At 37.5% G+C, this 12340-nt stretch overlaps 1 protein-coding gene across 3 annotated transcripts; it reads right to left on the reverse strand.

Annotated features, from left to right (window-relative positions):
* Positions 1-5413: 5413 nt before the first annotated feature.
* On the reverse strand, positions 5414-9913 carry LOC129902899 (uncharacterized). 3 transcript variants are annotated; one of them, XM_055978342.1, is made up of 4 exons: positions 9471-9908; positions 7231-7865; positions 6083-6598; positions 5414-5734 (listed from the first exon to the last, which is right to left on the reverse strand). In XM_055978342.1, exons 1-4 carry the CDS (start codon positions 9733-9735, stop codon positions 5576-5578), a joined length of 1575 nt encoding a protein of 524 aa, XP_055834317.1. In that variant the 5' UTR covers positions 9736-9908; the 3' UTR covers positions 5414-5575. The 3 variants fall into 3 exon arrangements, with proteins under 3 accessions (XP_055834317.1, XP_055834318.1, XP_055834320.1); XM_055978343.1 differs by having other exon boundaries at positions 7231-7856; positions 9471-9907; XM_055978345.1 differs by having other exon boundaries at positions 5703-5806; positions 9471-9913.
* Positions 9914-12340: the final 2427 nt, after the last annotated feature.

Consider the following 12340-nt stretch of genomic DNA (forward strand, 5'->3'; position numbering starts at 1 on the left):
GAGAAATAGAGATGGAATTGTTGCCCAGATCCAAATCAATCATAAAGTAGATATCACGGTATAGAGGAACACCCAACAAGTCTATAGGAAATACATCCATAAACTCTCTCACCACTCTCATGGTCTCTAAAGAAGATGACTCCTTAATAAGATCATGTACATGAGCCAAGTAAGACAAACAACCTTTATCCATCCTATGATGAGCACGAATATACAATATTACCCCCATAGGATACGAAATCGAATTAACCTTCCACACTAAGAAAGAAAAACTAGAATAAGCCAAGGTCACGGTCTTGGCATAGTAGTCTAGAATCGCATGATAGAGAGATAACCATTCCATACCTAATATCACATCAAAGTTAAGCATATCTAATAAAATCAAGTTTGTTCAGGTCTTTCTACCTTAAAATATCACCACACATCCCTGGTATACCCGATCCACCACTAAAGATTCACCTACCAAGGTAGAAACAGTAATAGGAACAGCAAGGGGCTCGCATATATAATAAATACCCACTTTAAAATAAGTCGACTCATATGAGTAGGTAAACCCAAGATCAAATAATACTGAAGTAGAATGATGGCAAATGGAAAAAATACATGTAATAATTGCATCAGAGGCCTCTACCTCAGATCTACCCGGTATAGCATAACATAATCAATGGTCAACACCAGCTTGTGAATCACCACGAGCACCACCTCGAGCTCCACCCGTGTCACCCTGGTTCCACCTCTAGCACAATGTGATGCACCTCAAATAGCTGGGGCGAGTGTAGAACGAACAACTAGTGTCTCAGGCTAAATAGTAGAAGAAGCACGTCTAGGGCAATTATTTGCCTTATGCCCAAACGTATCACACACAAAGCAACCTCGAGTACCCGAACCCCGTGGAGGATAACCAAAAATATTAACACACCCTCCAAAGCTCGAAGAACAACATAACTAACCAGACCCGATCTGGATCCATTTGTACCATTTTTTCCTTGAATCGCTGCCTACACTGGTAACCCTAGGTGCATGGACCTAAAAAATCTATGCCTTTAGAGGAATAACCGCTGAATTGATCTGTCGACGGAACCTCTTGGCCCCACCTTGTCTAGCATGTCGGATACTCTCAATAATTCTTGAATGATCAATAATACTCTGAAATGTACCACCCTATAACACAAGAGAGGTTGTAGCCTCCAAAAGATAGCTTGCAAACCCCTTCACCAACTTGCGGATCCGCTCAAACTCTGCAGGAATGCTCTACATAGCATAACGAGACAACTCATGAAAGAGAGCCTCATACTCAAATATTGATAGGGATCCTTGCTCCAATCTATCATACTCATCCTTGCACTAATCACAGAGGCTATAAGGCACAAACCTCTCAAGGAACACCTCAGTAAACTGCTCCCAACTCATCATAGGAGAACCAACAAGTCTATGAGCAAAAACCAACCTCCACCACTCCTTGGCCACTTCTGCACACTGGTATGAAGTGTAAGCTACTCCATATGCCTCTAGAATACCCAAGTTGAACAACCTCTCATGGTACTCAGTCAAAACGTCATCGACCTTCTCTCCGAAGGTACCATCAAACCTAGGAGGTGCCAATCGAACAAACCTCTCAAAATTATTCTGCTCAGAAACTGACATGGAAACACTAGCAGAAATAGGTGGAGCGAGTGATCTCAAATGAATGAAAAACAAGACTAATTGGATATCCAAAATTTGAAATCCAACACTCGTACTCTAATCGACCATTTTCCCCACTTCTTCAGTCTACTGCTCCACATCCTTGCACTCACAATCAAGCTCGGGTGATGCCTTATTAGATCATCCTCAAGCTGGAGTTACCCTCTCGGACCTGGCCATACCTCTAATGCGGAAAGAATAGATTGGAGGTTTACAATACTTGATATGAATAACTCGCACAAAAAGAATCAATGTAAGAAATTTCTCCTATTAAGTGTCTTGTAGTCTCTCAAATATAAGTACGGATGTCTACGTACCGATCCGCAAGACTCTACTAGACACTCTGCTTTGTAATTTATGAGACTGTTGAACCTAATGCTCTGATACCAATTTGTCATGATCCAAAATCTGAGGTTATGATGACACACATTCTAAAACCCCATCTAATGTGTAAGCTAAATAATACATCACATATGAGACTCCCAAAGAGGGGAAGTCAAGCCACAAAAGAAAAAGAAAAAAAAATAACGAAGAATTTCAAAAAACCCGATGTCATAAGTATAAAGAGCATCTAATACAACTTTTGAGTCTGAAACACACTATAAATCTCCGAATAATAATAAAGACTGAAATACGAGATGGAATTAATGGTGATTCGGAACACAGGACTTTACCACCAATTCGAAATAAATCTATCCGCTAGAGGTGATCAACTGCCACGTGTCATACCCTAACTAGAATCTGCATCAAAAGTGACACAGAAGTAGGAGTGAGTATAATCCACATGTATTCAGTAGGTTTGACCGATTGAATATAAGGAACTAATCAAGCTTATGAAATAAACTAAGGAATATTTCCACCTACATACAGAAAAGTCCCACTCCGGCATCGGTACCGCCAATTTATATAGAACGACACAAGTAAAGTAAACACATAGGTACAGTTCAATATCACATATAATCATGTAAGTCAAGTAATCCAAAGAGTAATGCAATGGAATGATATGATGCAATGATGTGGTAGTACGGTAGAATCAAGATTGTCGCACAACCTGTCGTATATACCTATTGAGCTAAGGCTTCCAGATAAGTACCAAATCACAATCTTAATATATCATCAACTTGCCACCTAGTTCGTGGTCAAGGGTATAAAAAAGTGTTACATTTTCTTTCAAAAAATGAATTTCCACATTTTTCAACTTCCCAAGATCAATGATATGATGAATGAGGATGAATGCATCACAATACACCTGGCATGGAGGCAATATTTAACTCAACATGTAAAATAAGGTTCAAAGTTCTCAAAACTCAACCAAAACATGATATACACCTTCAATAAATAGTAATGGAAAGGAACTAAATTGAAATAACTGTTCATCCTTTTTGAAAAAAGAATTGGTACTCAAGTATGCTAAAAACAACTCCAACTCAACCCCTAAGGCGGGCATTATAAGTCAAATAGTATCCTCAAGCCTCTCTCACAGGAAAATCACGAATCACATGCACTCAAAGTAAATAAGATACCAAATAAGGCCCCCACAGGAGCTAAACAGTACAAATAAGCCCCCATACGGGTATCACAATACAAATAAGCCCCCACACGAATATCACAGTTAAAATAACAGTCTCAAATCATACTGCAACAACATCTCAAGGTTTATAATATACGAATGACTAATTACCCCATACCAGTCTCAAAGAAGGATAGTCAAACCTACTTCGAAGGTCGAAACTTTGCACAAACACTCTAACCGAAGCTCAACTCATTAACACCGACTTCGAAATGACTACCCACTATCAAGAGTGACAAGAGTTCAACAAAAGGAGTCAAACGATACCTATATTGCATGGTTTTAAAATCGTTCAAAAACCACTTCAAAAACAAATAGGACAAATTTGAAATTTTATTTGAAAATCATACTCTACACATCAAGAGGAGTTCGTGATTGAAAACCCCATTAAAATCTAGTAGAAATCGAGTTCGAAATCATGATATTACTAATTTGAAATTTGGGAGAAAATCCCAAAACCTACATTGAAATCTTGATTATGAAATGTTTTTAGAAGATGAAATCGTTAGGAAATGATTTAGAAATAGTAAAGAGACTTACTCCAACGAATTTCCTCAAAGGATTGCTTCAAAAATCATCTCTCCTAAGCTCCAATTGAGTAACAATGGTGGAAATAAGAAAAAATGAGAAAGAAACCCGTAATTGGGCTATTTTTGGCCAAAATGGGTTTGTTGACGCGGTCAACTTGCACGAACACCATTCAAAATATGGTTTTGACCTGCAAAAGTTATCCAAAACCCTATAAACATGAATCAATAGTGTAAATAGATCAGAAAATATGTTTCGGAGCTAATGGAATCACCGGATTTTTGAAAAAAATATGGTTATGACCGAAATACCCTCACAAACCTCTCTTAGGCCTAAAACTCAATTTTTAGCGTAAATACTCAAGACGAACTCTAACATCTTGGGGCTCTAACCAACCACCCTACTGAACCAAACTCAACATTCTAGGCACAAAAAAACTGACAGAATCACCATCTGATGTTCGGATCTCGTAATATTGACCTAAGTCAACTATCTCATAAAAATTTCATCCAAAGTGTCAAAATCACTAAAATCTCTCCTGATCGCATCGGGAACCCTAGCAACAATCCCCATAACACAACAAAGTATGAAAAACTACAAGGAAGGGTTAGCTTGCTTGAACGAATCCGCTCTCTTTGCTGAGGAAGCTCTACAGATGAAGCAGGCGACGGATAAATGCTTTTTGAAATGGCCATTTCTCACAGAAAAACAGTTCCTCAAGAATAGGGGTATTACAAACCTCTACAATCTCGACCACCATGTTGTAGAAGAATTGAAAACACGCGGTCAATTTTCATGAATATGTTGTTAAAAATAATAATCAGATACCGCAAGAAAAAAGGAAAAATAGAATGTAGAACAAACAAATCATTGAAAAATTAAGCTTTCTGATAAATCGGATAACAATAAAGAAAATAAATAGATTTGGAAAAAATCATGGAGTACAATATCCTATTAATTATAAAGTCCTTAATTTATGACAAGTATAACTGGTCATTAATACGTTACTCATTAATATCTTATTTTCTCAATTTTCTTTTAATTTTAGGATATTAAATATGTCAGCCGTTGTTCGGATTCTAATGTTACAACTTGAAAACTTAAGAATCCTGTTAGACTAGGAATATCAAGTCTTAAATATGTAATTTATTCAATTTTCTTCCAATTGCCAGTAGTAATAGTAGTTTTATATACAAATGCATGGTATTTTTCTTTTATTCTCTTTTTTTTTTTATTCACATTAGTTGTGTTCATTGTTATGACTTTTCATGGAACATATTTGTTATAAAATGATAATACAAGCTTATGTGTATAAATCATATTTCTTTAAAAAGTCAAATATTTTTCCAAATGCATGGTGAAACTTCACCCAAAAATGACTTGCTAAAAATATTTGAGAATCTACGGCCTAACAATAGCTTAGACTCATATATGAGACAAATAGCAGTAAAAACCTCTAGTGCATACTGATGAGTCACGAGAGGCTGCAAGGGATCAGCAATGGCAGACTTGTCTGACCACCACTTCTGCTGATATAATAGGACACAATGAAACATGGTCCAACTTTCAAGCAAGCAAGAAAACTGGAAAATTTAACCACGTTAAGAGGAATGGACCCTGGCGGCTGGCATGTCCCATTGAGGTTAGGTTTGCTACTTTTCCACACAACAACAGTGAACAGAAAGCCAAAAGTAGATATACATGTATGTGTGTCTATATATACAAACAAGCAAAAAAAAAAAAGAAATTTTAAAAGTGACACTAATTGTAATGGCAAGAGAACATAAACAGGTGTTACAGAACTGCCCTAACATCACCTTTACCATCTTCAGGAATCAATACATCAAAATCACTGACAGTCCATTCAGCAGTAGCCCCTTGGCTGCTAACATATATTTCCGTACCAACATTAAGTGAAGACCATACACGCTTTGCTGGTTTGGTTCCTGGATCCTATGCAAGTAAGATAAAAAGGAATAAGTCTTCTCTGTCTCACAAGTCACATCCTTGTAGCCTAATAGGTTTCTGAAAAATTAAATACAGTACAACCGTTATGATCATGAAAACCCTTTTATGCTTGTATCTTATGTTCCTAGTTTTACGGAGTCAAAATCAAAGTAGAAAACTGTTAGAGCTCCAAAAACATTGGATATAAGCACCACAAGCAACCTAATATATCATCCATGTTAGATCCACGGCACCTACTAACTGAGAGCACTGGACAAATCAGTAGCAACACGAAGAAAACAACACTCCCTTCCGCAGAATCCACAGACAAGACTATGCAAGAATTAAGGTTACCTGGTAAAAGTATAACCGATTAGATAATACTCCAACATCAAGCTCCCAACTCCTAGCATCCCCAATCCATCCCTCCCCTTGTTTTGAAGGGTAACCATGCACAGCCCACTCAGGATGTGGCAGGATTTGTATCAGTTCTTGAGCTTGTGGATTGCTGTATGGGTCACAGATATCATATGGTTTCTCTAAATAATTTGCATTTCCAGGAGCACAATATAGATGATAAGCAGAGTAAGGGAACCGAGAAGTATCATTTCTGTATATTATCTCCCCATTAGGGCTAATGTGGTGGGGTGGACAGGAAACGAGGTTATCAGGACGACACCAACTTCTTGTTGCTGGATTGATGATCATCTCACTGTATCTCGTCACATCTGTTATAACGTCTCCATCACATGGATCTCCACTATTTTTCCAGCAGCTTCCAATGTCAAGAAGATAAAACTGGCTATTGGAGCCTCCTCCTTGTCTAACTTCTAGTGTCAACTTTACCTTGAAATTTGGTGACTCCGGAAGCTGCAAGGGAAAAGAAAACAGAAATTGCTTAAATATTAACTTACAGCTCTTATTCTATCTGAAAGTGAGAAAACATCACAGCATGAGACTGGTACCCTGTCTACAAGAATCATCCATATGATGAAACAAAATCACTATATACACTTGGTTTGCAATTATTATAAATTCTTTCTTTTTTTTGGAAAACCGAGAAATACCCATGGACTAGTGGCTCATGGTTCAAAACTCATTGGATAACAAAACACCCCCCCCCCCAACCCACCCACCCACAAACACACTTCTCTATTTAGATACCAGGTTTTTGTTAGTGGAGGCAAGATTCAAACCCATGATGTGCACCTAACCCACACATACCTAGCCCTAGAGACCCTACTTCCAGCTTTTTATACTAGTAAAATCCTACATTTATTCATAAAAAAAATGAAATAATGTCACTATTTTCATATTCAAGAGGTAAATAGGACTAACCAAGAAAAATACGGAAGAAAGGATGTAATTCTTAATCTCGAGGGCGAACAACAGAATATTCAGTTCCTTTATTCAGTAAATGTAGCACATTTTATTTTTTATATGAAAAATATGCACATTTATTGAGTAAGAGGTTTCATAGGGAACAAGTTGTTGTCACAAACCTTTTTCATAATTCCACGGCCATTATAGTGATATCCTCCATTAAACCCTTCTGCTGCATCTGATCTTAGATACAACATAAGCCATGGATACTTGGATGATGTCGTCAATTTATTTGAGATAATCCAACTACCTGTGCTTAAATTCTTCCGCCATGAAACTGAAAAAAAAGATTTTCCATCTACACTGGCAGTTAAATTGGCATCAAGGTCATATGTTCCATAGAAGCCTCCGATCAAGGATGAATGCTCCCCATATACTATCCTTGAGTAGTTATTGTAGACAAGTGGCTGATTCATGCAGCCCTCGCCAAAACATGGAAAAGTTCTACCAGTCACTATCTTAGAAACTTTCCTACCATTTTCAGGACAAAGAGTCGTCGTCTTATCAAAATTTCCATTTTTTAGCATTATCATCCAATAATACCATGGATCAGCAGAATCATGCACTTCACAAAGTGAACCAAGGTACCACTCCTTTTCCACAGCATAAAGATCAGGATTGATGTCAGCTTTAAAAGTCCCATCTGGAATTTCATCTCCAACTCCTAATCTATTGTCCACTTCTGTCACTTTGTGGTGTACTTTACAAGAGCTCCATTTTCGAAGAAGCGGACCACCCGAAATATCTTGGTGACCTCACCATAAAAGCAAACCAATAAGAGGTGGGCAGATCATAAAGTTGTTCGATGCTATCATACACAAGGCATTAAGTCTATGATTCATGTAATTGAGTTCATCAAAATTCAAACAATATCCTATCAAATCTTTCTGCTTTTTCTTCATGTTGGGAATCAGATTGTATAACAAAAAGACCACATATAGAAAAGGGAAAAGAAAGGGAAAACCAGAGAAGGATAGACGCTTCAAGGGAAAATTAGACAGTTAACATCGAACGTAGTCGTAATGATGGTTAGTGGATAAGGGAAACTAAATCAGGTCTAGGTTCCTTTCAACCACAATGGCGGTCAACTGACGGCAACGATGGAGTTATGACAATTAGTAACAGTTTGGAGAAGCGTGAAAACTTCTTGAATTCTGATGAGTCACACCTTTTTTTTGATCAGTCTGATGTATGACAATTTAAATTCAGCAAAATGCTCATCCCAATTTGGAAAGATAGCATCAAATTTGTTTTACAACAAGATGCTTCAACAACAGAGAAACTCAAATATTGACTTATATTTCTTCCATAATTTGTGGCACTGGATCACACCTCATGGCTAATGCAGTCTTTTAGTCAGATATGCCCAGGAATAAATTTCCATCTTGCTATAAATTATGGATCCAAAGGTTATCTAGCTCTAGAGCACATCAAGTATTCACCAGAATAGCCCATAAATTCACGAATCTTTAAGACAACTTAGTAGTAACCTTGACAAGTTTTGGAAATTGCCACAGTAACTCGAAACACAATGATGAAGAAACTCAAAGTCATAGCTCTCACGGAGCAACAAACGAACTGTTCAAGACCAGGATTCAGTAATGTCAATTGTCAGTAGTCTTGATATTAAAGAAATGCTATGTGTTCATGTCAACTCCAAAAGCCCCTCATCTCTATCAATTATCTTCAGATATATAATCTACTAAATCAGAAAATATAATTAAACCAACTTCGGTATCAACTTATGTATCATTTATGCTATCAATTTAGTAAATTAAGGACCAACTTCATAATATAATACAACATCAACCTCATACAAGTTCATGGGGGCATACTGAATGCATTTTTCCAGAGTACACTACAAATTCAAGATTTATCCCTTCCAACATCTTTTTTAGTGGGTATTTTTCTTTCCAACATTTTTCTCATAACCCCCAGGTAGTCAATCAATTGCACACCCACATGATAATATTACCATTCTCCACCACTTAAAAAGACAACAACATCATGACTAAGAGTTCTTTAATACAATATGAATCAACATCATGATGCTTCAATTAACTCATTTATCTCTAGGGAGTTTAGGCACTGAAGAAATATCAATATTAATAATTCTACTATTTCCCAAATGTAAGTCTATACCAATAGATTCATGCTTCCCTCTATGTTATTAAGTTTTTGATTTTGACATCTCAGTAAATTATTAAATACTGTAAACTGCCTCGTTTCAAAACATAAAGCTCCCAAGCTCTCCCAAACACCACCCTTATAAAATAATGAGTGAAAATTGAATTAAAACTTTTTAAGCTTTTGTTATCAGGTGTGAAATATACATAACAATAAAATAATTAGTGTAAACCTGTGACAGAAGGAGAACAGTGAAGATCAGCGCAGTCAGCAAGCCTGGGACTGCCCATATGGGGAGTCTCACTTCCAACTTCATTGCAGAAATTCCAAGCTTCAAATGCAAATCTTGCATTTGGGTTTTTCATTCCAGGGTCACCAATTGCAGAAACATATGAATCTGCATAACCTAAATCACAAATATGAAGAAGAAGAGTGAAAAGTAAAGATGACGAAGAGAAACCCATGACTATTTCACTCATCAAAACAGCAAGAACCATGAATTTATGCTATGTGCAAGGTGCTTTCGATTGATAATTAAGGAACAAAAAAAGACTTCCCTTTCGAGTAACTACCCATTTTGCCGTACAAGCCAAGTGTCCAATTTACGAGAAAACAACAATACTTCAAAGATATGCCCCTCTAGAATTATGAATAACACATACACATACACCGTGGTTTGGTAGATTGTATACCAATAATATTAAATAAAAGGCAAAATCCATCAATATCTAAATCAGGAGATGTTCATTTTAGATATCTTACGTCAGTGTCGAATGTGTCATCTTGACACTTTTTACACAGTTGGCACCTCGCGTGTTTTCCACCCATCTAAGGGCGTAGAAGCTGTTTTTTAATCTGATGTGGCATCATACTTGGCCTATAACGGTAATATCTCTCCCATCTATGTATTTATACCATTTCTTCTTCAATTTTGCCCTAATTCTTAGCTTCTTTCTTTGATTTGAAAATAAATCAGTTTTCTCTCTTCTTCTTTATTTTTTTCTCTTTCATGTCAAGCTTCTCCTACACTTTCATGTCGAACTTCTCCAACTCTTTCCCTCTTTGGATGAATGTTGATATTATAAATGTGGTAATGAAGCACTATTAAAGACTTCTTGGACCGAACTAAATTCAGGTCGTAGATTTTTTACTTGTAAACTTTCAAAGGTAAAGTAATTATTTATTTTTCTTAAAGTTAATTTTTTTAAGGGAACAGACCCTACACGAGGCTCCCACCTCTCGTGCATAGTCAGGGGTTGAGCGTCACCCCCAAGCCTTAACATAAATAACAAAACAGAAAATACAAGGAGGGGGACATAAACCTTACCTCCGATCCTATGTTGGTTCATAAGTCAGCTAACCTACTAAGGTCGGCTAACTCATCCCCAATACAAAAGGTGCTATTTAATAACTAGAAAAGCAATAAACCTATGAGAGGACTCCTCTCGATACACTTCGACTAAGAAAAACATAAATGAGGGAGACTCTCCCCTTCCATGTGAATATAATAAAGTAACCTACACTAGTCCTATTCAAGTAAGCTACATATCATACATAGCTAAAATGAAGAAGGGCAAGTATATGAAACTTCTATTTCACATGGGTCGGGAAATTTATTTTCATCTTTGTCTTTCTTAATCTTGTAATACCGAGGTTGTCAAGTTGTGGAAGAACATTGTCCCTGCAGACTTGCAGCTGCTATGTCAAGGGGCTGTGAGTGCTCCTCTTGTTGAAGAGTGAATGCTGAAGAAGTTGATGACCAAAAGATGGCCTACCTGTAGCTTCAGTTCCTGTCCCAATGTAGCTAAGCAGCTATGGATGTTGTTGGTGTTGCCGCCTGTTGGTGTTGCCGCCTGTTGGTGTTGCCTGTAGCTTCTTGTGTTGTAGCCCATCTACCTGCAACTTCATCTTCAAAGTCTATAACTTTAGGTTCAGCTGTGGGTTGAGTTGTTGTTTGGTGTTGCATTTCTGCAGTGTATATGAAATTGTTGTAGTTTTGAACTTGTTGCAACCACTCTTCTTGTTGTTGTTGGTTCTTGGATGTTGTATAATGAGCTTTGTACTCATTCTTGCACCTCCAAGGCAAACTCCAAGCTGTCAAAAGTTGCACCATGCCACTGCTATACCAAGAAGCAATTATGGATGGTGTGGTGCATGTTTGGCTTGTTGTTGCATTCTGCAGGTTGTTGTAGGGTGTTGATATTGAAGATCCTGTTCTTGGAAGCTGCTGCTGTGTAGAGTACCTGCATAATTAAACGAACAAGAGGATAATTCCAATTGCTGGTTCAAGTGTTGTAGCTCTGCACCAATCTTGCATCTCTAAGGCCTGCTCCAAGTTGTCAACTGATGCACCACGCTACTGCTGCTCCAAGGGCACAATAAATTGCTGATCTCAGCTAACAGCAATGCAACCTTGTACCTACAGAGAAAAAGCAAAGCAGACACCACTACTCTAGCTCTTACATCTAAATGTAAGTTGGTTGTTCTATGAAAGCAATAAACAAGGGAGACTCTCCCCTTACAATAAGAAATAACTAGGTTGAATACGAAAGAATAAACTAAATTATACATAGAAAGTCTATTACACAGTGCAAGGGAGATCAGTCACGGAGGTTGTTTAATTCTTTTTAGGCTTTTCCTTCTAAAACTTGTCATTCCTAGCTTGTCAATCTTGATGTAGCCCTTTGTTTCCTGTGGTAGCTGCTGGAAGTTTGTGGAAGTGTTGTGTATAATTGAACATGTGGCTGTATTTAGATAAGGTATCTGCAGGATGGTTTGCTTCTCTGAATATATGTTTGCAATGAAATAGTTCCAAATGCTGGACCAAAGACTGCAATTTTGCAACATATCTGTGAATGCTCCAAGGTGGTTTGAGGTCTTGTTTCAGCCACTTAGTCAATAATTCTGAATCAACCTCCAAAATCACTCTACTATAGCCATGTTGGAGACACCAAGTGATGCCAATAGTTGTTGCCTGCACTTCTTCTTGGTTATTAGTACCCAGTCCCAATAGAGTTGCTAAGGCATATATTAAGTTACCATTGTGGTCTCTAAATATTCCTCCTGCTCCAATTTTCCCAGGGTTGTCTAATGCACTCCCAT

Source organism: Solanum dulcamara, chromosome 9 (genome assembly GCF_947179165.1).
Source record: "Solanum dulcamara chromosome 9, daSolDulc1.2, whole genome shotgun sequence".
In the NCBI taxonomy this organism is placed as follows: Eukaryota; Viridiplantae; Streptophyta; class Magnoliopsida; order Solanales; family Solanaceae; genus Solanum; species Solanum dulcamara.